General features: G+C 41.2%; 1 protein-coding gene across 6 annotated transcripts in view; it reads right to left on the minus strand.

Moving 5' to 3' along the window:
* Window positions 1-1,776: 1,776 nt before the first annotated feature.
* Window positions 1,777-24,610, minus strand: part of DCDC2C (doublecortin domain containing 2C) — a 60,969-nt gene continuing 38,135 nt past the window's right edge. For 2 of the 6 annotated variants that reach the window (XM_081906299.1, XM_081906301.1), the window contains 2 exons: window positions 22,007-22,144; window positions 21,564-21,680 (listed from right to left, as the gene is read on the minus strand). In XM_081906299.1, coding sequence (XP_081762425.1) covers window positions 22,044-22,144 — 101 coding nt within the window. In that variant the 3' untranslated portion in view covers window positions 21,564-21,680; window positions 22,007-22,043. Of the gene's footprint in view, window positions 2,733-14,668; window positions 16,740-16,976; window positions 17,262-21,563; window positions 21,681-22,006; window positions 22,145-24,610 lie in introns of those variants that run through there. The other 4 variants (XR_014166929.1, XR_014166931.1, XR_014166930.1 and 1 more) reach the window with 4 other exon arrangements.

The following is a 24,610-nucleotide window of genomic DNA, read 5'->3' on the forward strand; positions in this document are numbered from 1 at the left end:
CTTACATATCCCTCTGGATATGGAATCTTCGGGTTATGGCCATGGCAAACCTGGAAGTGTATACTTCTGGGTTTCACCGCACGCGCATGTGCAGAAGCGCTCAATCGTGCCTCGCGCATGCGCAGAAGCATGCCTCTATTTACATAATTTTCAGGGTGCGAACGGACCCCCAGAACGAATTACAGTCGTATCCGGAGGGTCCACTATGTTCTATAGCCATAATGTTCATTACTACTTCTTTCTTTTAAATATCCTCCTTCCTCTCTTATCCTCTCACCCCAGGATCCCAAGGCCTAGTAATCTTCAGGATTTATTTTTTGTCAAAACTAAGATGTTTTGTACATTCTACTCTAAACTGATATGCTGTGGGGGAGGGGAGACAAGACTGATGCTGTCCTCGAAAACAGGATAGGTTTCTAGGAGAGTTGCACTAACTATGGAAAGTAATGCATCCAGAAATGTAGCATTCCTAAGGGAAATAAGCTACCCCCCTTCTTTTTTAAAGGGCAGTGGATCTATGAGCAGTGTAATGGAAAAGCTCCAGAGATCCTCTAAAAAGAAAATCTCACCATGCTTCAAGTGTTTTAAAAATTAGGATGTCAGTAGCTCAGTAGAACTCCCTGAAGATATGCACATGAGCACAGAGACATGTAATAGAGAAGAAGTATCATGGCCCTTGCTACAGAAACAAGAGCAAACTGAAACACAGCTTGCTCCATCTGGAAAGAGAAAGAAATGTGAGCCTCATTGCTCAAATTGCCAAACTGCTACACTGGAAAATAAGCAGCCTCTGGGAGACCCAAGATGTTTTAAATGGCAAATGCTGCTTGCGTAACTATCTGTAAACCTGTATCAGCCATCAGTGTTCCTAAACTGTGTTTCATTGCAAATCAGTAAAGGATATCACAAAATGCATCCCACCACCACGGCATGAAACAAAAGTGTTGCAATCCAAACCCACACCTAGCTGTCCCATTTATTTGCCCGTAATGGATAAGTAAGGTTTTTACAGTTTCAGGAGCTGTATTTGGACTTTTAATGCTTTCTTGGCAGAATGGTCCCTGAGCCCCAACCCAAAGTATTTGTTTTCTGCAGAGCAGACAATATTTTTGCATCAGGACATAGTTTCATGATGCAACATTATGCAAGCTGTATGGACACACTGGAGCATATTTATAGGTAACTCATTTGCTTCCCATCTCTCAAAAACCATTAGGATTTTGCTTAGCAATGTAAAAAAAAAAATGTTCTCTGATGTTTCAAAATGGATCATGGTCAGCTTTAAGAGGCAGGTGGGTGAGGGAAAAGCCAATCTTTCTCTAAGCCAGTTAATTTTGTATGTATGTTTGCCATTATGAAAACACAAGTGACATTCATTTCTGATTCCTTTATATTAAACCATTGCCTTCCCTAAATACCTGCCTGCATCAAACAAGCACGCCACTCCTGCATATTATGTAGGCACTTGTAAAAATGTCAGAGCAAATTATACAGATTCTTTCAGTTCCCCGAGGCTAGCTTGTTATTAACATTTAACACTGACTTCTCCTGGAAATACTTACAAAGGGTGTACAGGTGCCTTGCTGGAAGTGTGCACAGATGTCTTGTGTGCTTTGGAAATCACTGTTGTATATATAACAATAATAATTTATTATTTATACCCCGCCCATCTGGCTGGGTTTCCCCAGCCACTCTGGGCAGCTTCCAAAAAAATATTAATATACTGTAATACATCGAACATTAAAAGCTTCCCTAAACAGGGCTGCCTTCAGATGTCTTCTAAAAGTCTGGTAGTTATTGTTCTCTTTGACATCTGGTGGGAGGGCGTTCCACAGGGAGGGCGCCACCACCAAGAAGGCCCTCTGCCTGGTTCCCTGTAACTTGGCTTCTTGCAGTGAGGGAACCACCAGAAGGCTCTTGATGCTGGATCTCAGTGTCCGGGCTGAACGATGGGGGTGGAGACGCTCCTTCAGGTATACAAGTCTCCCAAATGTTAATTTAGCTTGTTGGCTTCACCTCTTCATTTAAGTACAAATTCTGGACTTTCTTTTCCCATTAATAATTTTAAAAATGGCGTATTTATGATAATGAGTGCCTTGCTGGATTTTATTCATCCATTCAGTATTGCGTTTTCAAGTTTCAAAGGTTGCTCCTGATCTTCTTAAGCATTCTGATTAAAATGTCCAGTTTCAGCATACTTAATACAGAACAAAGCAGAGCGGTCTAAAAAACAACGAAGTTGAGCACCACCTAGTGAATATGCCACAGAATACAAGTTCTCTCCATAAGGATGGTGCAAATAATGGTGCTTTTTAGATAAGCTTTCAGCCACCAGTACAGTCTTCACTTCAGATGCAGCTCTGCACACAGAATGCCGCCTTTTCTTCTCCAAACAAGCTTTTGGAAGATGCATCCTATTGGGATTGGTGGTGACTGGCACTTAGCCAGCACAAAACTCAAGCATGTGAGGATTAATTAGTATTGCAAAGACACCTTGAAGATAAAGTGAGCACAGTGTACATGCTCAAAGGCTACTGTTATATTTTTTTAAAACACACACACACACACACACACACACACCATGATTAATAACTATTGGAAATTTCAACTGCACTCTCAGCAAATATTAAAGTACGGGTTTTCTTTGTGTTAAATAAGATTTTTAATGGAGGTTGCTAGTACTTCAAAGAGGGCTTGAGGCACGTAGAAATTCTTTCAAACAGAATCCAAATCTGAAATGCAGAAAATTCATCAGTAGTGCTTTCTATAAAATAATAATAATATATAAGCATCCATTATTGGCTTAACCCTACACCAGGGGTCAGCAAACTTTTTCAGCAGCAGGCTGGTCCACTGTCCCTCAGACCTTGTGGTGGGGCGGGCTATATTTTGAAGGGGGGAAATGAACGAATTCCTTTTTTTAAAAAAAAATAATGATATTTATTAGTTTCCCAACAATTTAAACACTACAAAAAAAAATTAAACAAGACAATACAATACAATACAAAAACAAAAACACTACATAACACTAATGCTAACACATTAAACTAACAAAACAAAACAAAAACAATTTAAGACACATCAAACAATTTCAATATCTTATCTTTCATTCACTTGTTTCAACGACCTCCTCACACCTCCCTTTTTGTATTCCACTTCTGTAAATTGTTTCAGCAATTCCTTTCCATCTTCCACTGTTTTCTGTCCTGTAATTATCTTAACATATTCTAACCTTATTTTTCCCTTTAATACACTAATAGTCTATTTGTACTTAGTTCCTTATAACATTTCTACTAAAGCCATATAACTTCATTCCAACCTTTTTCTAACATTCATTAATTTTACAGTATTTCTGTAAATAGTCTTTAAACTTTTTCCAGTCTTCTTCCACCGACTCTTCTCCTGGTCTCGGATTCTGCCAGTCATTTCCGCCAGTTCCATATAGTCCATCAACTTCATCTGCCATTCTTCCCGGGTGGGTAAATCTTGTGTCTTCCAATACAGTGGTGCCTCGCAAGACGAAATTAATCCGTTCCGTGAGGCTCTTCGTATAGCGGTTTTTTCGTCTTGCGAAGCAAGCCCATTGACAGCTTAGCGGATTAGCGCTACAGCTGTCAAGCGGCTTCCAGCGATCAGCTGTTAAGCGGCTTATCAGCGGAACAGCTGATAAGCGGCTTAGCGGCTTAAGAAAAGGGCGGAAAAAGCGGAAAAAACCCGCGGGGGGATGCAAGATTTTTTTCGTCTTGCGAAGCAACCCCATAGGGGAATTCGTTTTACGAAGCGCCTCCAAAACGGAAAACCCTTTTGTCTAGCGGGTTTTTCGTCTTGCGAGGCGTTCGTCTTGCGGGGCACCACTGTACTTCGTGATGAGTATTCTTGCTGCTGTTATTGCATACATGAAAAATGAACGAATTCCTATGCCCCACAAATAACTCAGAGTGCATTTTAAATAAAAGCACACATTCTACTCATGTAAAAACACCAGGCAGGCCCCACAAATAACCCAGAGATGCATTTTAAATAAAAGGACGCATTCTACTCATGTAAAAACACGCTGATTCCCAGACCACCCGCGGGCCGGATTTAGAAGGCAATTGGGCCTTAGTTTCCCCCGGGCCTTAGTTTGCCTACCCATGCCCTAAACGCTGAAAAACAGCTCTTGCTGAGCATTTAAAAGACATGAGAGATTGATGGTCACATCAGGGTTTCAGTTCTCTTGGCTGTAGTGAACAACCCTGGCAACACTTCAGTGCCAAGTTCTCCATCTTGTGCTGGTGGCCCCAGGGTAGGGAGTCGCATCTGGCAGCCTAGAGCAGGGGTGAGCAACCTGCAGGCCATCTGGCTATTGCTGAATCATAGTTTCCATCTTGTTTAGAAAGAAACTCTGGGTTATGCAGTTTGGGTAAGAGCAAAGGGAGAATATTAGAGCATTAGCAAAGGTATCTGCAGGACTCAGGAATGTCAGCAGCATAACAAATGATCAAATGTAACACTTGGGCTAAAAAGGTTTGTTATGGGGAAGAATGCCCTCACAATCCAAGTGTGACTTCCAAACTAGTTGGAGATTTATCACTAATGATAATAATAATAATAATAATAATAATAATAATAATAATAATAATACAACCAGGCACTGGTAAACAGTGGCAGAGAGATTTGTGTAAGACTGGCAGAAGAGAAGGATGGGAAGGGACAGGAATGTGGACCCAGGTCACATGCTATGCCCAGTGGACCCGACTGGTTCTCATGTTCGATTGTTCAAGATAACAAGGAATTCATTGCAACCTGCATCTTAGTTAGTAGAGCAGAGAGGTAAAGCACAGCTGCCTTGAGCTACTCTACTTGAATGTAAGGAAAATGTGTGATAAAATAGTGGGTGCCTAAATCACATCAAAGTGCAAGTAGATAAATAGGTACCACTCCAGCAGGAAGCTAAAGGGCGTTTCCGTGCGCTGCTCTGATTCGCCAGAAGTGGCTTAGTCATGCTGGCCACATGACCCGGAAGCTGTACGCCGGCTCCCTCGGCCAATAAAGCGAGATGAGTGCCGCAACCCCAGAGTTAGTCACGACTGGACCTAATGGTCAGGGGTCCCTTTACCTTTTTTACCCCATGGTAAAATAAGCCTTTAAAGGCATATTTTAAATACACTGATCATATAAGGTAAAGGTAAAAGGTAAAGGACCCCTGGATGGTTAAGTCCAGTCAAAGGCAACTATGGGGTGCGGTGCTCATCTCACTTCTGGCTGAGGGAGCCAGCATTTGTCCACAGACAGCCTTTCTAAGTCATGTGGTCAGCATGTCTAAACTGCTTCTGTCACAACAAGACACCATGACTAGTGCCAGAGCGCATGGAAACACCATTTAGCTTCCCGCCGCAGTGGTACCTATTTATCTACTTGCACTGGTGTGCTTTTGAACTGCTAGGTTGGCCGAAGCTGAGACAGAGCAACAGGAGCTCACCACCGTCGAGCGGATTCGATTATATATAACCAGTGTTTCCCAAACTTGGGTCTCCAGCTGTTTTTGAACTACAGTTCCCATCATCCTTGACTACTGGTACTGCTATCTAGGGATGATAGATACTGTACTCCAAAAGCAGTTGGAGACCCAAGTTTGGGAAACACTTCTATATACTGTGACACTGGTTCCCAAACTGCCCCCCCCCCACGTGTTAGATGTTGTATGGTTTTCCACTCTAGTTTCACAGACACACAGCTGACCAGTTTGGGAACTCTGGTCCTATAATGTTCAATTTGCAGATGCTGAAATGGATGATTGCACAGTCTAAAAATGCTGAAGCCAGCGCAGAAATTGTGACTCATAACATAATCTAATTGCCTGACCTTACTCCTTTTACAGTCACACACACCAGTGAGGTAACCAATTAGCCTCTTCCTGCAACATGATCTGACCATACTTCTCAAAGGTAAGCTGAATGTATGTTGGGCAACTGATCGGATTTCACAATTCCACAGTTTCTGTGTGCTTGGCATGGATGTGAAAGGGTGCAGAGATACACTAGAGAAAACAGAAAACCTCCTATTTCTGATGCATGGGAGGCCTACTGACTACAGTAAGTCTGTCCTGGAGTAAGTACCTCGTGGATTATAAAACTCTTTGCGGAAGGGGGAAATGAAGAGAAAATGATCCCTGGGAAACTGTGGGACCGAATAGCATGTTAATGAGCACCTGTCATTTCTCAGTGAAACAAAATAATGTGAAAGTATTTGTGTGCATTGTGAAGGTAAGCTGTGGGAAAGAAAACCAGTTAACTTCAGAAATGACCCTTAGAAAAATGAGCTCTTCCTCCTCTGGCTCAACAAGCACCCAATCCAAAATAAGAGAGCAAACACTTAGTTCCATTAGGTCCGTTTTGCCCTAAGCTACTATATGAGAGAAATATATTGCTTTCCCAATTTTGCTCATATTTAATTCTATTAATATCTAAGAAATGGTAATAGGCCGTCTCATCTCATACTGCATTTCCTCTTGATTTCTGAAGGTACACTTTTCTTCTCAGAGTCACCTGGTAGAGGATGAACTCTAAAATGCTAAAATGTTTTTTTTTTCAAAGGCAGGTGGCATGTCATTTCTTTTCCTCTTTAACTTGTCTTGGTAGAATCTTGCTTTCTGACCTAGGGACTGAGTAGGATTTTGGTCCCTCTCTAGGGTACATTTTCAGGAAAATGTTCACATCATAACCAAAAGAGCTACCTGGTAGCTTAAGCATCCCAAAGCCATAATTATTATTTTCTTGTCACCAGAACCCACATGCTCAGCTTTAGCAATGTTTGGTTCAGGCTGGGATTTTGGAAACTGACTGCTGGTAGCTGTTACACCATTCTTCCTTCTTTATCTTAGAATGCAGCATGTAAAAAGTAGCTTCTCGGTGAATAAAATGCCTGATATGAATCTATTAACCAAACAGCAACTAGTGCTGTTCAAATCTAGTTCTGTATGGCAGAATATAGCTCCTCTCTTCCGGAGGCGGCGCAAAACGACAATGGCGGTCCTCTTTACTCAGTGAAGAGGGGCTCCGCGAAAAAGGGTCGTCCGCTACGGCGAAGCGGAGACCCATTCAGATAAACCGCAGGCAGAGCGAGCCTGTGGCCGTGGGACTCGGCGGGTGCCAGAAGCTCCCCCAGAAGCGAGGAAGGGACCTCGTAAGAGGCTCCGGATCGTGAACGGGGGAGCGGCGCTGTGAGTTCATCGCTCTTTTCGCGGAAGTGAAGCCGCGCTGCTGTTGCTGATGAGCGCCGACCTTTCTTCTTGAAAAACATCGAAATTGGCTGCAATCTACCCGTGAGTAAGGGGTACCAAAGAACTGATTAAGGATTAATTTAAATTTGTCTATTTCGGCTGAAAACGGGAGGCGAGTAACAGGAAGTCCGCCTTCCGGTCTTGCTAATCAGAGCAAAGCAAAGAACCCGATGCGGGCTGAAGCGCTAAAAAGAGACTTTGAAAGAAGTAAGAAGGGGCATTAATAGACTGTGTGTTTCTAGAAATTGAAAAGAGTGAAGAAGTAAATTTTTTGGTTCATTGTGTTAGAGAATCCTCCTCCTATTGTGAAGAAATGTGGAATTGAAGGGGATAACCGAGTTATTGGACTGCCAGTGTTGCAAAGGAGTACTGTCAGGCTGCTGAAACTTTTTTCTTAACATAAACTGTTGCATTGATGGATACACTATCGCTTTAATATTGTCATTGAAACCTCTCCGTTACCTTGTGGCACTAATTTGAAACAGAACTTTCTGAAAGCCTCCTTTCTGAACTTGGGGACTTCAGTTGAAATAGGAGCTTTGATGGTGGAAAAGAAACTTTCTTTCCTATGAAAACCCCCCCTAGTGGATTTGCGGAGGCATAGAGGTCTGGGAACTGTATCCTATTGGGATTTTTTGTGGTTTAATTGTTTATACTCTGGACTTGCCTTTCTCATGGATTGAAAGACTATTTGACCTTGAACAGCAGCTGGGGAATGAGTGGCCCAGCGAAAACAAGAGCAGCTAAAGCTAAGGAAGCTTTAGCTGAGGAAGCTAAAGAAAAGAAAAAAGATAAGAGAGCTGGGCAGCTTGTCCAAACAACCTTGATTCATCATCGTAGATCCTCGGTGCCAACTGTGCTGACGGCGCAGGAGGAAGAAGTTGAAACGCCTGCTACAGAAGAAATGGCAGCTGGAGGAACTGATCCAGTCTTGAAACAAATTTTGGAACAACTGGCACTTTTGAATAAGAAGGTGGACGATCAGTCATCTAAAATTGATAGAGCTACATCTACTATCAGCAAGTTAACAGATCAGGTTTCGCAGCACACTCAGGCTATTGAGAAACTGCAAGGAGCTACGGCGGAGAACTACAAACTAGCTGCGGAAGCCAATCAAAAAGCTGAGCAAGCGTGCAAGAAGGTGGAAGAGATCAAAGGGGAAGTAAGACCTCTGAAAAGACAGGTAGGAGAACAGCAAGCCTACCTGTCAATGGTGGAACTGAAAAGTAAGGAATGTAATCTTAGGCTGAGGGCTGTCCCAGAGTTGGAACAGGGCAACCTAGAGAAATTCTTGATGGAGTTGTTTTCTAAATTTTGGGGGGTTGAAGAAGATAAAGATTTCAAGATTGTGACGGCCTTCAGACTGGGAAGATCGGTTAAGAAAGATAAGTCCAGAGACTGTTTGGTTTGTTTGAGAACAAGAGAGGAAAGAGACAAGATATTAGGCCAACATTTTAAAAAATCCCTGGAAGTCGAAGGCAAAAGGGCAGAAATTTATAGAGACATTCCTAAATATTTGTTGGACCTTAGAGCCACATACACAGACTTGGCCAAATTGTTAAGATACAACGCAATCCCTTATAGGTGGGAATTTCCTCAAGGTCTGTCATTCACCTATAGAGGAAAGAAGGTAAGAATTAAAACACCAGAAGACCACCAGAAGTTCCTACACGATAACGAGGAGGACCTCCAAAAGAGAGCCGCAGATTCCTGGCCTCCACCACCGGGATTACCACCAGGATCCATACCATCTGGAGGCGGCCCGGCACCACAGCTTCCGGAAAAGGACGACAAATTAGATACCCAACTGTGATACCCAAGAAGTAGGCCGGGATGTCTCTACAGCTTCTTAGTTGGAATATAAATGGCGGGAATTCTCCAGAAAAACGCAGAAAAGTATTTCATATTTTGAAAAAAGAACAATTGGACATTATTTGCCTGCAAGAAACACATGTGACAAGACTCCACAGAAAAGTGTTAATCAATAAAAGGTTAGGCCAAGAATTTATTTCATCGGATAAAGTTAAGAAAAGAGGAGTGGTGATTTATGCAAAGGAGAACTTGTCCCCAAAATTTGTATTTAAAGATGAACAGGGCAGAATTTTGGCAATTGAAATCCAGACACAAGGAGAAAAGTTTTTAATTCTAGGAATCTATGCCCCAAATGATGGAAAATCGGAATTTTTTAAGAAGCTGCACGAGATTATGCTGGACTATTTGGACTATAACAACATTATCATGTTGGGAGATATGAACGGTGTCGCCTCAGTGAATATGGATAAGTCACAAAGTGCTAATATAACGAAAGATGGCAGACTACCAAAAACCTTTTTTGAAATGACTGACAATTTGGATTTGATTGACATATGGAGGATCAAGAACCCTCTAGGGAAAGAAGGAACTTTCTTTTCTGAGGCCCATATGACATGGACGCGAATCGACCAAATATGGATAACTAGAGGGCTGGCACCTAAGACCAGAAAAGTGGAAATCTGCCCAAAAACCTGCTCCGACCACAACGCCTTGAGAATGGAATTGAGACTAAATACAACCGGATCGTTCAGATGGAGAATGAATGACGCTTTGTTAAGAGATCAGGAGATTGTTAAGAAGGCCCAAAAAGTTTTAAAGGACTATTTTGAAATAAACTTAAAGACAAATGTGGAAAAAAGAATAATCTGGGACGCAAGCAAAGCAGTTATAAGAGGGTTTCTAATACAACAGAACACGATTAAAAAAAGACTCTGGAATGAAAAGAAGGAGAAGATCTTGGAGAAAATAAGAGAAGGAGAGAGAAAACTGAGATCCAGGCCTAAATCAAAGGAAGTATTGAGAGAAGTGAAGTTTTTCCAGGCACAATATTCGAAACTGATAAATCAAGAGGTGGAATGGAAAATTAAACAAATGAAACAAAGATCCTTTGAATCTGCTAACAAATGTGGAAAATTGTTGGCTTGGCAGTTGAAAAAGAGACAAAAACTTAACACAGTTACAAATCTAGAGATTGAAGGGAGAATGGTTCAGAAACCCGACGAAATTAGAAAGTCCTTCCAGAGATATTTCAAAGAACTTTATTCTCAAAGGCCACAAAAAAGCTCAGAGGTGGACCAATTTGTTATAACTAATGGATTACAAAAAATACCCCAGGAAATGAGAGCAATCCTGAACTGTAATATTACAACCCAAGAAATTGAATGCGCCATTCAGAACCTTCAACTGGGCAAATCTCCGGGACCTGATGGGCTTACTTCCAAATATTATAAGGTACTGAAGGACTCATTGATACAACCATTGCTGGAAGTTTGCAACCAGATTATGGAGGGGAGGAAGGCACCGGAAACGTGGAAAGAAGCTTTCATCACGTTGATCCCAAAACTAGAATCTGAAAAAACTCAACTTAAAAACTACCGTCCTATCTCACTCCTAAATGTGGATTACAAAATTTTTGCAGACATTTTGGCAAGTAGGTTTAAGAAAGTCTTAAATGAAGTGATTCATAAGGACCAAGCAGGCTTTCTCCCTGGTAGGCATTTATTTGACAACACAAGAAACATCATTGACATTTTGGAGTTTTTACAGATTAATTCAAACACAAGAGCGGTGTTGATTTTTATTGATGCGGAGAAGGCCTTTGACAACATTTCTTGGCTGTTTATGAAGAAAAATTTGGAAAGGATGGGAGTAGGGCGGGGGTTTGAAAATGGAATAGAAGCAATTTATTCAGAACAAAAAGCTAAATTGATAGTAAACAACGTGGTGACAGAGGAGTTCAAAATTGAAAAAGGGACACGACAGGGGTGCCCTCTATCTCCTCTGTTGTTTATTTCAGTCCTGGAGGTGCTATTGAACATGATTAGAAATGACCGGTTGACACAGGGAATTGTGGTCGGAGAGAAACAATATAAACTGAAAGCTTTTGCAGATGACTTGGTATTAACATTACAGGAGCCAGCCTCTAGTACTAAAAGAGCGTTAGAATTAATTTCTGATTTTGGTCGGGTGGCGGGATTCAAGCTGAATAAACAAAAAACTAAAGTTTTAGCAAAAAACTTGACAACTACTGAAATAGAGTTCAGAAAAGAAACAGAACTAAATGTGGTTAAAAAAGTAAAGTACCTAGGGGTGCATTTGACCTCCAAAAATTTGAATTTATTTAAGGACAACTATGAGAAATGTTGGTCAGAGATCAAAAGAGATCTGGAAACATGGTCAAGATTAAAACTTTCCTTGCTGGGCAGAATAGCTGCTATAAAGATGAATGTATTGCCGAAAATGTTATTTTTGTTTCAGGCCCTCCAGATCGTGGATAAGGTGGAATGTTTTGGAAAATGGCAGAGGGATTTATCTAAATTTGTCTGGCAGGGCAAAAAGCCCCGAATAAAGTTTAAAATACTAACAGATGCGAAAGAAAGAGGGGGGTTTGCCCTGCCGGACTTGAGGTTATATTATGAAGCTGCAGCCCTCTGCTGGTTGAAGGATTGGATTTTATTGGAGAACACCGATGTCCTTGACCTGGAGGGATTTGATAATGCTTTTGGGTGGCATGCATATTTGTGGTATGACAAGGTTAAAGTTCATAAATTGTTCAAAAACCATATTGTCAGAAGGGCAATTTTCATGGTCTGGTCAAAATATAAAGACTTATTGGAGAGTAAAACTCCGAGGTGGCTCTCACCGATGGAGGCCAAAGCACGTAAAAGACTCAATATGGAGGCCCACTGGCCTAAATATTGGGAAATAATTGAAAAAATTGGAGATAAATGGAGGTTACAGAGTATGGAAAAGTTAAAAAACAAGGTGCGAGATTGGTTGCATTATGCTCAAATCCAGGAAGTTTTTAAAGCAGACAAAAAAGTGGGTTTTCAGGAGGAAAAATCGAAACTAGAAACAGAGTTGCTTGAGCCAAAATCTAAGCTAATTTCGAGAATGTATAACTTGCTGCTTAAATGGAACACACAGGATGAGATTGTCAAATCCTCTATGATAAAGTGGGCACAGGACTTGGGGCATAACATTATGTTTGAAGACTGGGAAAGGTTATGGAACACCGGAATGAAATTCACGGCATGTACTGCCTTGAAGGAAAACATTATGAAAATGATATACCGGTGGTACATGACCCCAGTCAAGCTTGTAAAGATATATCACCTGTCCGATAATAAATGTTGGAAATGTAAGGAAGAGGAAGGGACATTTCTACACCTCTGGTGGACCTGCCCGAAAGTGAAGGCCTTCTGGGAAATGATACATAATGAACTAAAAAAGGTGCTGAGATTCACCTTACCTAAGAAACCGGAGGCCTTCCTTCTGGGCATGGTAGACCAGAGGATGGTCAAGAAAGATAGAACTTTCTTTATGTACGCTACTACAGCAGCGAGGATTTTGTTGGCAAAGCACTGGAAGACACAAAATCTACCCACATTGGAAGAATGGCAGACGCAGCTGATGGACTATATGGAGTTGGCTGAAATGACTGGCAGAATTCGAGACTCGGGAGAAGAAGAAACGGAGGAAGTTTGGGAAAATTTTAAGGACTATTTGAAAAAGCATTATAAGTTGTATGAATGTTAAAAAATGCTCCTTTCTAGGAAGGTATAGCTTCAGTATCGGCAAATTTCTGGATCGATAAATAAGACACTATAAGACAGAAGTGAGGTAATGAAATATTTTTATTGTGTGGAAATTAAAAATTAATGCAATTGTACTGAAATGTTTACATCAGATAACACGATAAAATGGAAGACATATTGTTATGTATAAAATAAGTTAACAAATTGCTGAGGTTTTGGTTACACAGGGAATGCAGTGCTCGGGAGATGGGGGGAGTCCATTGGATCTATGGAAGTATGTATTTGAAAGTGGAAATTTGTTTATTAAAAACCTAATAAAATATTTATAAAAAAAAAACAGAATATAGCTCCTCTCTGTTCCATCTTACTTGCTTCTGGATGCAAGAGATTATCTGTCAGAGTCTGTGCATGCTGATTTTTCTTCATATTTAAACAGTGTGTGAAAGCATGATCAAACAGCAGCATCAAGAGCAAAAACAAATGCAGCTCATTGCAGATGAGAGACTAAAGCTGAATTAACACAGCAATTTCATCAGAGTAATTGGCAGAGATATGTACACGCATGCACGCACACAACCCAACAGACTCTTCCCCAAAACTATGCACGAATTGCCTTCTCTGTTTGTGAAAGCTGCACAAATAATGAGGGCAAGTCTCAGAGCAGGACATCCTAAAAAATACCTGAAGCTAGGCTCCCCATTGGACTGCACCACATCTTAATGGAAGTGGAGGATTCTATGCTTCAAGCTCCTCACCTACTAGAAATATCCTGCCCGTGGAAAGTTAGCATATCAGAGAGAAGAGCCTGGTGTGCCAGATTTCTATGTGCAGGAAATGTATTTATGGACCCACCCACCCCCATTTCTAAAGAAGGGTGCAACCTATTTAGAACAGTTATACATGACAGCTTGTCGGCATCCGTCAATCTCAAAGGACAGTGGAGTGCACCTTTTTGGGGGGGATGAAGTCAAACCACTGCATTAGCAGCCCCAGTGACTTACCCACCAGGGTGTAAGCCTGGTCAATGTGTATGGAGGTCCTGGGCTGCCCAGATGACGAGATCTCCCCCTCCCTCCCAAATGTGGTCCAAAGGAAAGCAGAGCAATGAATTAGGCACCAGCTTGGCTGTAGGAGTTGCCAGAAGGAGGCGTGCAAGGTGCCATCCAACCATCTTAGGGGCTCCACTCCAAATTTGTGTAGGATTTACCACCCCTTGGCCTTTTCATCTCCCGAAGATATCCCACAAGGTTTAAGGTCAGAGTTTTCCTTCTCCTAGATGGGCTACCTTCCCAAGTTGATGGCAGCACATTTTCTATAACTCTAGAAAAAAAGTGTGACATTTATGATAATTTATCTGGAGGGGCCCCCAGTGAATTGCTACTGCATCGTGCAATAAACAGGACACAACTGGATAGCTCTTTTCCAAAATTCTCAGGATTTTATTTTTAAATAGCTTACAGGTTCCTTGTGTTTATTTTTTTGATAGGATTCTTGTTTAAACTAATCTAAAAGATTTGTTTTGTCTGCGACTGAGCTAGATATTTCGTCATTAACGACGTGGTGATGTATCTGGCTCTGATCACAAAACTGACGGTTATCAGTCAGAAGAGAGCCTATGTTTGAACTAGGTTGGAGTGAAATGCATACATCACTGAGCAAGGACTCTTATGCCGTTACACTTTAGCAGTTTTATCATCATCAAGATTAATTGACCGTTCACTGGAGGGACTATAAAAAATGAAAATATATCCTCATTTCCTTTTATACTCACACCAGTAAGGGGTCTTTAATCTAACTGGCTAATTGGTGACTCATATGTTTATTTCCCCCCCACACACACACACACACTAATTTAATATTATCAGAATGTGACCTACATAATGGATATGAAGAATGTTATTTTTTCACACACATTCTCTAGGGAAGTTCCAGAGGCTATCAAAACAGTTTGCAGCATATTATTCAAAGTTTGCATCTTGGAATGGTGTTCCTGTACCTTGTGGGATAGCTGTAAATTCCCATGGGAAAAGATTTTGGGCATCACATGGCAGAACAGTCTCTCAAAGATGTGCTCTCCCAAGCCCACGCTCACAGTATGTTCACACTCTTGTCTCAGGTCACATCCACAGAATGGAAGATAGCAGGATCCACACCCCACGTCCCCAGGATGTGCTTTACAGGGAGCTGGCTTCAGGCACCAGACCAACTCTGCATTACAAATATTTCTGCAAACATGACATGAAGGCTGGCAACCTGAACTCCACCATATGACCGCAGTGCATGGAGACAGTCAGGTTCATCATCCATAGCAATGACCAGAGGAGAAATGACCACTGGGAGGAGCGCAGAGAGAACAAACGCCACGGTGCATCTGCAGCAGCTCAACCTCCATCTGCCCCAGCTGCAACAAAACATTCTCTCCTGTATCGGTCTCTGCGGCCACAGCAGGCGCTGTAAGCTTCCAACAGGGAACACTGGGTCTTAGTAATTATGGCATCCTTTTCGAAGTGCTCACACTGTCTAATTATCAGTTCTGGGACCTTTCCTGGTATTAATGTTGAGCTGACCGGTTGGTAGTTATCTAGGTCTTCTCTCCCCCCACCCCCTTAAAGATGTAATCTGTCTATAGATTAAATACACAAGCTCATTAAATACCCTAAAGTGCAGCTCATCAGACCCTGGATGATGTTAATTCATTTAACATAGCTACGTGTTCCCTTGCCACCTCTTTTCCTATCGTGGGCTGCAGCTCCCTCCTTGCATCATTTATTCTGTTATCACCAGGTTGTGCACTGCTTTCCTTTTGGGTGAAGGCAGAAGACTATATACCATTGCATTACCTGGAGGGGGGGGGAGGCATTCCAAACTTCCCACTGGAACTCAATTTCACAGCTAACAATACTTCAAATCAGTTTAATATGCCACTGTGAGCCCTCTTTTCAAAATCAATTTCAGAAATCACTGGGAGCTGTTCTGATAAATTATTTCTCCTGGGAAGCAAAACTTCTTGTCCTTTTTCCCTAGATCTGTAGTAATTACTGGAGAAAGGTAGTAAGCATTAATGCTTCACCAGAGGTATTTGTCTTCTCAATGAATTGCTAAAAGGAATTTCAGATGACATGGCGACATATTTCATAAGAAAATTTACATGCCACGTGATTATAATAAATTCTCCAACTGGTTTACAATAAACATTAAAATCGGCAATAAAAACTGCTGCCCAATAAAAGCATTTTGAAATCATTAAAATTGACATTAAAATATATTAAAGCACATCGGCATGTGTTTTAATGGACTCACCTAACAAAAATGCTTCAAGCAGGTACAGTGAGGACAGCAGTGTTGCCAGCCAGTGGAACTCCCCATCGATATAAGGCTGGCACCTTTGCTGCCATACTCAAAGTTAAATTTCTTACAGCTGCAGAACAAGTATTGAGTGGCACCTGTAACACTGCCAGCACCACAGATACTCCAACCAATCACCTAGGACAGCCGTTCTCAACCTGTGGGTCCCTAGATGTTGTTGGACTACAACTCCCATCATCCCTAGCTAGCAAGGCCAGAGCTCAGGGAGGATGGGAGTTGTAGTCCAACGTCTGGGGACCCACAGGTTGAGAACCGCTGACCTAGGAGGAGCTAACCAGACTGTACTTCTTAAGGCACATTATGGCACAAGGCAAGTTGGTAAACCCTTTGTAATTTATCTGAACGTGCCAGTGAGAATGCTTGGCACCCCAGAATAGGACTGCTTTGCTGGAAACTCGTTTTCCTGAGAGCACATGGAAGTTAAGTTTTATTAAGAGTTCATCTGATACAAAGTGTTTCCATAACAAAATATCACCAAGGCTTAATCACCACCACACTTAAATCATCTGAAGTGAGCCAAACCCTAACTCCTGAAAAGAATTCTCTACAGTGGTACCTCGCAAGACGAATGCCTCGGAAGACGAAAAACTCGCAAGACAAAAGAGTTTTTCGTTTTTTGAGTTGCTTCGCAAGACGATTTTCCCTATGGGCTTGCTTCGAGTTTGTTTCCTTTTTCTTAAAACCGTTAATACCAGGGTGCATCCGTGCTTCACAAGACGGAAAATTCGCAAGACGAAGAAACTCGCAGAACGAATTAATTTCGTCTTCCGAGGTACCACTGTAAATCTGTATAAAGGTGATAAATTTGATGTGTCTGGTTACCTTATTTGGTGGGCGGTGTTGCAGCCAGGCCCTGGGTCCTGCATCATCCGGCCAAGGGCTGGAGATTGGTGGGCTCCCTGCCGTCACCTCCCTGCGCTGTTGGTGCTTCTCCAATGATTCTCCGAGCTTCTCCAACCATTCAGCGCCAAAGGGGGGCATGTCCACAGGGAATTTAAACTCCAGCACAGCAAGGTCAACTGGCCTCTTTTATTGTGAACCAATCAGTACACTAATTTTGGCAGCTGATGGCAAGCACAAAGGTTTGGGTAAAGCAGGGAGCACTAGCACGAGATCAGGCAAGCTCCTACTTTTGAGTGGGTTCCAGCAGCAGGTGGAAACTAAAATTTTAGTCTTGCCAAGATGATGCCAATGCTTCAAGATACGCAAGGTATTTTGAAATGGTTGATTTTAAGTTTCGTCAAGCTAGGTATGTTGGTATTTCCTATTGTATACTTTGTGTTAAGCTGTAACCCACCCTGTGACCTTGTGCTGAAGGGAAGGATACAAATACAGTGGTACTTTGATTTACGAACTTAATCCGTTCCGGAAGTCCGTTCTTAAACCAAAACCGTTCTGAAACTGAGGTGTGCTTTCCCTAATGAGGCCTCCCACCGCTGGTTCCCTTCCACTGTTCGGATTCCGTTCTTAGACCGAGGTAAAGTTCTCAAACCGGGACACTATTTCTGGTTTGGGGGAGTTTGTTCTTAAACCGGACTGTTCTTAAACCAAGGTACCGCTATACTGAAAAGAAATATACAGTGGTACCTCGGGTTACATACGCTTCAGGTTACAGACTCCGCTAACCCAGAAATAGTGCTTCAGGTTAAGAACTTTGCCTCAGGATGAGAACAGAAATTGTGCTTCGGCGGCACGGCAGCAGCAGGAGGCCCCATTAGCTAAAGTGATGCTTCAGGTTAAGAACAGTTTCAGGTTAAGTACAGACCTCCGGAACCTGAGGTACCACTGTATCAGATAATAAAACAAACAGGTGACTGCTAACAAAGAAACAGATGCAGGACATGGAACACCAGAGGTAAGGAAATGTTGCTACAGGTTGCTCATAATGTGCAGCTCCAAACTATTTTTGCCAAATTAATCACCTTCATATGCTCAGGCCCAGTTTTTAGCCTAAGGAATGAAACAATCCTCCAGCACACCAAGGTCAATCAGTGATTATATATATATATATATATATATATATATATATATATATATATATATATATATGTAGTCCTTGCATTCCACTTCAGTTTTCCCATTCAGATTCCATCCCAGATGCTAATGTCAGGTGAGCCTGCTTTGCAGCTCTATAGATAATTCATAATCCTGTTTATCTCTGCTACCTTGTCAGAAAGTCCTTCTTCACCTACAATGACTCCCTACAGCATTATCTAGCTGCAAGGACTACTCCACTGACGTGTCAATAGCTTTCCCACATTTACTTTGCCAATAAATTGATATTTGAAAACAGCAACTGCATACTCAGCTTTTTCATACGTGCTGTTAAAGGATATCCAGAATGCACACAAAAGGGTATCCCTCTTACAGCATGGAAGCGTTTTCACTTCATTAATGTTTAATTATTGTAAGGCTTTTTTAATAGTTTTAATAAACACGTCACTAAGTGTGAGACGACCTTATAAATTAGAGACCCTGCTACATTATCTATTTCTCATGAGTGTGTGTATGTGTTTGATTTGAGAAGTTCAAACTTGTCTGAAGGGTGGAAAATAAAAATATAAGTGCTTCTACAGGCCTACTGTTGTAACTGTTATCAGACTAGCTTTTAACTTGTAGGTTTTAATTATGCTTTATATTGATTTTTAATTCCTTTATGAAAAACAACACCAACATTTACAAAATGTTTAAGAGTCTGGAATTAAATAGAACATCTGCAAAATTACAGTTACAAAATGTCTGCAAAATTAAATGCAAAACTGCATTCTATTTCAAAGGGAATTTGCAAAATCAAAAATTAAGGTGGCGGGGGCAGAAGAAGTCCTTGCTATACAGTTGTACCTTGGTTGTCAAACGCCTTGGTACTCGGATGTTTTGGCTCCAGAACGCCGCAAACCCGGAAGTGAGTGTTCCAGGTTGCGAACGTTTTTTGGAAGCTGAATGAATGTCCGACGTGGCTTCTGATTGAGTGCAGGAAGCTCCTGCAGCCGATTAGAAGCCGTGCCTTGCTTTTCGAACTGTTTCGGGAGTCGAACGGACTCCCGGAACAGATTAAGTTCGACAAGCAAGGTATGACTGTATTCAGTAAGTGCTTGCCAATTTGTTCTAAATTTATATTGTTTTTCTTTTTATATCTCACCCAATGAGCTAAGCTGGCTATTGATTTGGTCTGTTTTCTCCCCTGAGACTGCAAAGTGTAGAAATGTAAAATAAATAAATAATACGTTTTATTTACAAATGAGGAAACAAAACAGAAGATGCCAATCAGCATGTGTTATACCAAAAGCATCACTTTGCTTGGTCAGCAAGGCAACGTTTTTCATCTCCTGGCTTACTCCCTGACACAAGCTTTCACTGGTTGATATATTACTGCCAAGCTAACCCTGACTTTGGACCTCATACACATGAGCAGTCTGAGAAAGCCTAAAAACATTGTTCAATACAGAAAACAATATTGTGGAGCCAGGTCTGGAAGGAAAAAGTGCATTTTGGAGATAGAGAAGCTTTGTCCCAAACATTAGATTTCTGTAAGAGCCAAGGTAGTATATATTTTCACATACATAATTTGATGCAGGGGTGCCAACTTGAATAAAATATTGGGGGGACGACCCAAGTATGTCCCACCTCTCATAATCAATAAAAACATGTGGTGTGTAATCAATAATCAATAAAAACACCATTTGAATGGTAATGTCCATTAATTTTGGGGGGGTGCCTCAGAAATTTTATTGGGGGGATGCGAAGGGATCTCACCTCCAACGAGTTGGCTTCTATGATCTGAAGCCATGAAAGTGGTATACAACAAGATAAAAATGAGATGAAACACACACACACAAACCAACTTCTAAAAATAACAAAAGCATTTCTATAGATGTCCAAAACATGACTGGGCCACAACTCACGAAAAATGCCTTCTGAAACAAAAGTGTGTTTCGTAGGTACCTAAACAACACTATGTTAGGCGCCTGTCTAAATTTCGCTGGTAACTGGTTTCAAACTTGGAGTTACTAACGCTAGGGCCCAAAACAGCCAAGCTACCTCGGCATAGGAATGGCTCTGGTTGTCCTACACCCAAAGCTGTTAAAAGGCACTCCTAAGTAACCCATCTCCTGGGTATGCAAACCACACACCCACACGTTTTCCCTGAAGTCTACTCAATTCTGATGGAATAACTACAAAAGTAAGCAGCAACTTGGGACCGCAGCAGTCTTATTCCTGATTCAGTCACAATTTTTATGTGAAAATGATGCCCTCCAAGTAAAAAGGCCAGCTACTAGCTTGTCTCACCCTCCTTCCTTCTGGCACTGCTCTTAGATATTCTCCTTTCAGGGGGAATAATCAGCAAGAAAGAGCTAGATTGTGTGAAGTATTGAGTCTGGCTCTGTCTCCTAGGCATTATCTAATGAAACATGGTGGCCACTCGCTTTATTCTGTAGATACCAAGGACATTTTGACAGAAAAGCTTGAGAAATAAATAGTTTCAAAAGCTGTTCACATCTGTAGTCTTGAGCCTGTTGTTTCTCATCTAGGATTTGGCTAGCTCTGCATCAAATATTTGTGTTTCATTTGGAGAGGGTGGGGAGAGAGCTACAAGTTCAAGAATAATGAACTTCGTTAAAAAATGACAAGGAGAAAAAACACTAGGGCTTATCATTCGGGAAAATATGGGTAGAAAACTGTATCTGCTCTCTGTGGATAAAACAACAGATAATTCACGTTATTTGAACAGAAGTCTGTCTCCTACTGATACGAATGCCAGGCTGCTACTGTACTTCAGATGCAGTTTAGTAATTGCATATACCAGCAAATTTGTTTTGTTATCAGACTTGAGAGATTTTGGTTTTGGTTTTTTTAAAAAACAAAACCCTTGGTGAGCTATATTTGGATGACCACAAATCAAGGCTGGTATTCTTTTTATTTAACAGAGGTGAAGTTCTTTCGTTTTCCAAGAGATTGTGCCTTATTTTAAAATTTCTCTGCTCTGTTGTGAGTTGTATCAAACTGAATTGTTCCTAAAACATATTCTGTTCTTTTAGAAATGCCATCAAACTGCGGCATGCCATTCTACTTTAGTGTTTGAATGTTATTACTTCATTCTACCAAATTTAATCATCAAACTCGTTCATCTCATGAGATGGTAATTTTCGTGCAAGCGCAATTATATTTCACAGCAGGACAGCTGATTAGGCAGACAGAAAAAAAAAATTCATCAGGAAATTATAAAAAGAATTAATCGTCAACAACTTGGATAGTGAAAATCGCTGCATGCTGCAGTTTTGCTAAATATTTTAAGACCTTCGTTCTCACCATACCTTAATGGGGAGCGGTATATATTCACCAACAAATAAGGAAAACATAACCCGTAATTAAAGTTTACATTTCTATTTGTGCTGGAAAGATGGCACTCTTTAAATATATTTAAATGATAGTGATGGTACCTCCAGTGATAAACAAGATGTTTCATGAGCTCCAACATTAAAATCCTTAAAAAAAGGAAAAAATGGCATTACACAAAACACTGCTACTAATTCATATTTTACTGTCATATTTCATACAGATTTAACTGTCATACAGTGCACCTTCAGTACTTAAAATACAAATGGCAATGTTTCAGTGACTAGGGCTAGACTAGTGCCGTCTTAAAATATACCCATAATTGTTTTAAGAATAAGAAAACACTTATGAAAATCAGTTCTATGGGCCATTCCCTACATCTTTATACTTAATCACTAACAATAATTAAGCAATATCTGTATCTATAGTTAAAAGTTAGATTTAGTAACTGGAATGTAGGAAATTTCATCTGTACCTTTGTAACAGATGGCAAGGTGTTCAAAATAGCCCCCTCAGTTGTAATCATATGCATCAAAATCTTCGTTTTTCTTATCGTAAGACAGTTTCTTTGTATCTAATTTTCTTGAATCTTCGTTTGCTTCTTCATTTTGATCTAAAAATTAGATAAGTGTTTATTCAAATATGAAAGCCAGCTTCACATTGGTCTTGCAGTTAACAGTGTCTCTCCTCTGAACTCGGTGCTTCCGAGTATTGACTAAACTGTATTTCTCGATAACTGTAAATGCAATAAATTAACATGAAGATTATTTCACAACACAAGTACCTCTATAAGTAAAAGGTGCATACGCCTTCAGTTGGTTTCAGGCAATAGGAGCCTTGCTTGCTACCATCCAAAACTATTTTTTCTATGAGAACAGCATCAGACTTTGCGAGTTTCTTTGGAAACTTTTTGCAGCCAATATCCACTTTATGTATGTAGCTTGTAAATATAAGTGGGCAGGGTGGGGGTACAAACAGCCTTACATGAATGGAAAGTTCTCAGACTCCAAGCCACACCCTTGTTTCAGAGTAGTGCCAGTTAGTTCCTACCACTAACTTGAGAGTTCAGAGACCCTCATAACTGTGGCCCTCTGTACAGCATGAATACCATATTAGTGTTAGGATTCCTTAGCCTGTCTACCCTACCTTTCTTACCCATCTTTCCTCTAATGTTAGAACTGTTGTCCCAGACTCTCCTAACCACTCTTGTACCGCATTCCTATTACTGCTATGATACCTCCATTCCCAAACTCCCAACTAGTACCTCACTCTAAACTCCTCTTTTTCTCCCACTGGACACCTTCTTTCTCCATGTGGCTGTGGTGAGAGCACTGGGAGGCCAGCTGCTTTTGCCCAGTCCTGCATGCTCCCACCCCTCTCCGTCCATGTCCTGCTGGTTGGCTAGGAAGCTTTACAGTGCAGGGTTTGACATCACTGGAAGGACAGATCCTGAAGCTGAGGCTCCAATACTTTGGCCACCTCATGAGAAAACTCCCTGGAAAAGACCCTGATGTTGGGAAAGATGGAGGGCACAAGGAGAAGGGGACGGCAGAGGACGAGATGGCTGGATAGTGTTCTCGAAGCTACCAGCATGAGTTTGACCAAACTGCAGGAGGCAGTGGAAGACAGGAGTGCCTGGCAGCTCTGGTCCATGGGGTCACAAAGAGTCGGACACGACTAAACAATTAAACACCCACAGACTCCTTGAAGGACCAAGGGAGCCCTGATGAGACTTCCACAGAGGTTAAAAGCCCATTACCTTGAAGTAGCTAATGGCTGCAGAAGACATCAGCCCATCTAACTGGCCAGGAGTCATCATTGGGGAAGGGCTCCGGTCAGTATCTACCTAGCCCTGCTGTAAAACTCAGCCAGTTACTTCAAGGCCTTGCTGATGCAATGTGGCCTCAGCTGTTAAGAGCACTGTCTGTGGTCCTGAACTGACACACATTCATCTCCAAGGAACTTCTGACCTTCCCTTGCTTGGGTTACCCTCCCAAGAAGAGGGGACAGATCAAAAGGGCAAGAAATGCAAGACAGTACTTACAAAATAGATCAAAGGCCACCAGAAGAAGGAAAGTAGTAATTCACAAGAAAACGAAGGTCCTATTTCAGCCTTTCTCAACCTGTGGGTCCCCAGATGTTGTTGAACTACAACTCCCATCACCCCTAGCTAGCAAGGCCAGAGCTCAGGGATGATGGGAGTTGTAGTCCAACAACATCTGGGGCCTCACAGATTGAGAACCGCTACCCTATATGCTCCTCTCATAAAAATAACCCTCTGGGTAGACAAAAGCATTTGGATTTAACTATTGTATATATCTACACAGCAATTCTCATCCTTTAATACTATAGATTTGGAATGGGTAGAGTCTTACGAATCATTTCACTCATTCCGTGAGAAAATATTTTGGATGAATATTTTGAAAAATGGTGGACAAAAAATACCTCCTTCCCCCAACTTTACATGTCTAGTTGTAAACAAAACTTCAGGGGGGAAAAGTCCCACATTATATTTAGGCATCCAGGAGGACGTGAGGAAGAGACAAGGAAAAGCTGAATTAAATAAATTTCCCTGTTGTACTCAAGCTTAGCAATATTTTTTATTCTTTTATTATTTAAACAATTTATATACTACTTAATTATAGTCATCTCTAAGTGGTGTTCAAGGAACTCAATACAATGCAAATAAATATCAGTTAAAATTAGAAATTGAGTTATTGATTTGTTCCTTTGTATTCTGCCTTTGCTCCAGACAACCTAATGGTGGTGTAGATGGTGTGTTAATCAATTTTAACTCTTAGGATTGTTGTGAGGATAATTTTGGTTGGGAGACAGCTGCTCTCAAGATCACCAGAGACAAGAGAATGAATGATCCTGTTAACAGTGTGTCTACAGTGTGATGTCAGCTTCATGCAATGCCTAGTAAAAATTACCCTACGTCCTGACAACACTGTGGATTTCCTTGATTCCAATCACTGGCCATTTTTTGGCAGAGAAAAACAGCATAACAATATCAATACATGGGATAAGTTGTGTTACATGCCATAGCAGGGCACTGATTTTTTCAGTTGTTGTTTTT

The sequence above is a fragment of the Podarcis melisellensis genome (genome assembly GCF_964234715.1).
Source record: "Podarcis melisellensis genome assembly, chromosome: 3".
In the NCBI taxonomy this organism is placed as follows: Eukaryota; Metazoa; Chordata; class Lepidosauria; order Squamata; family Lacertidae; genus Podarcis; species Podarcis melisellensis.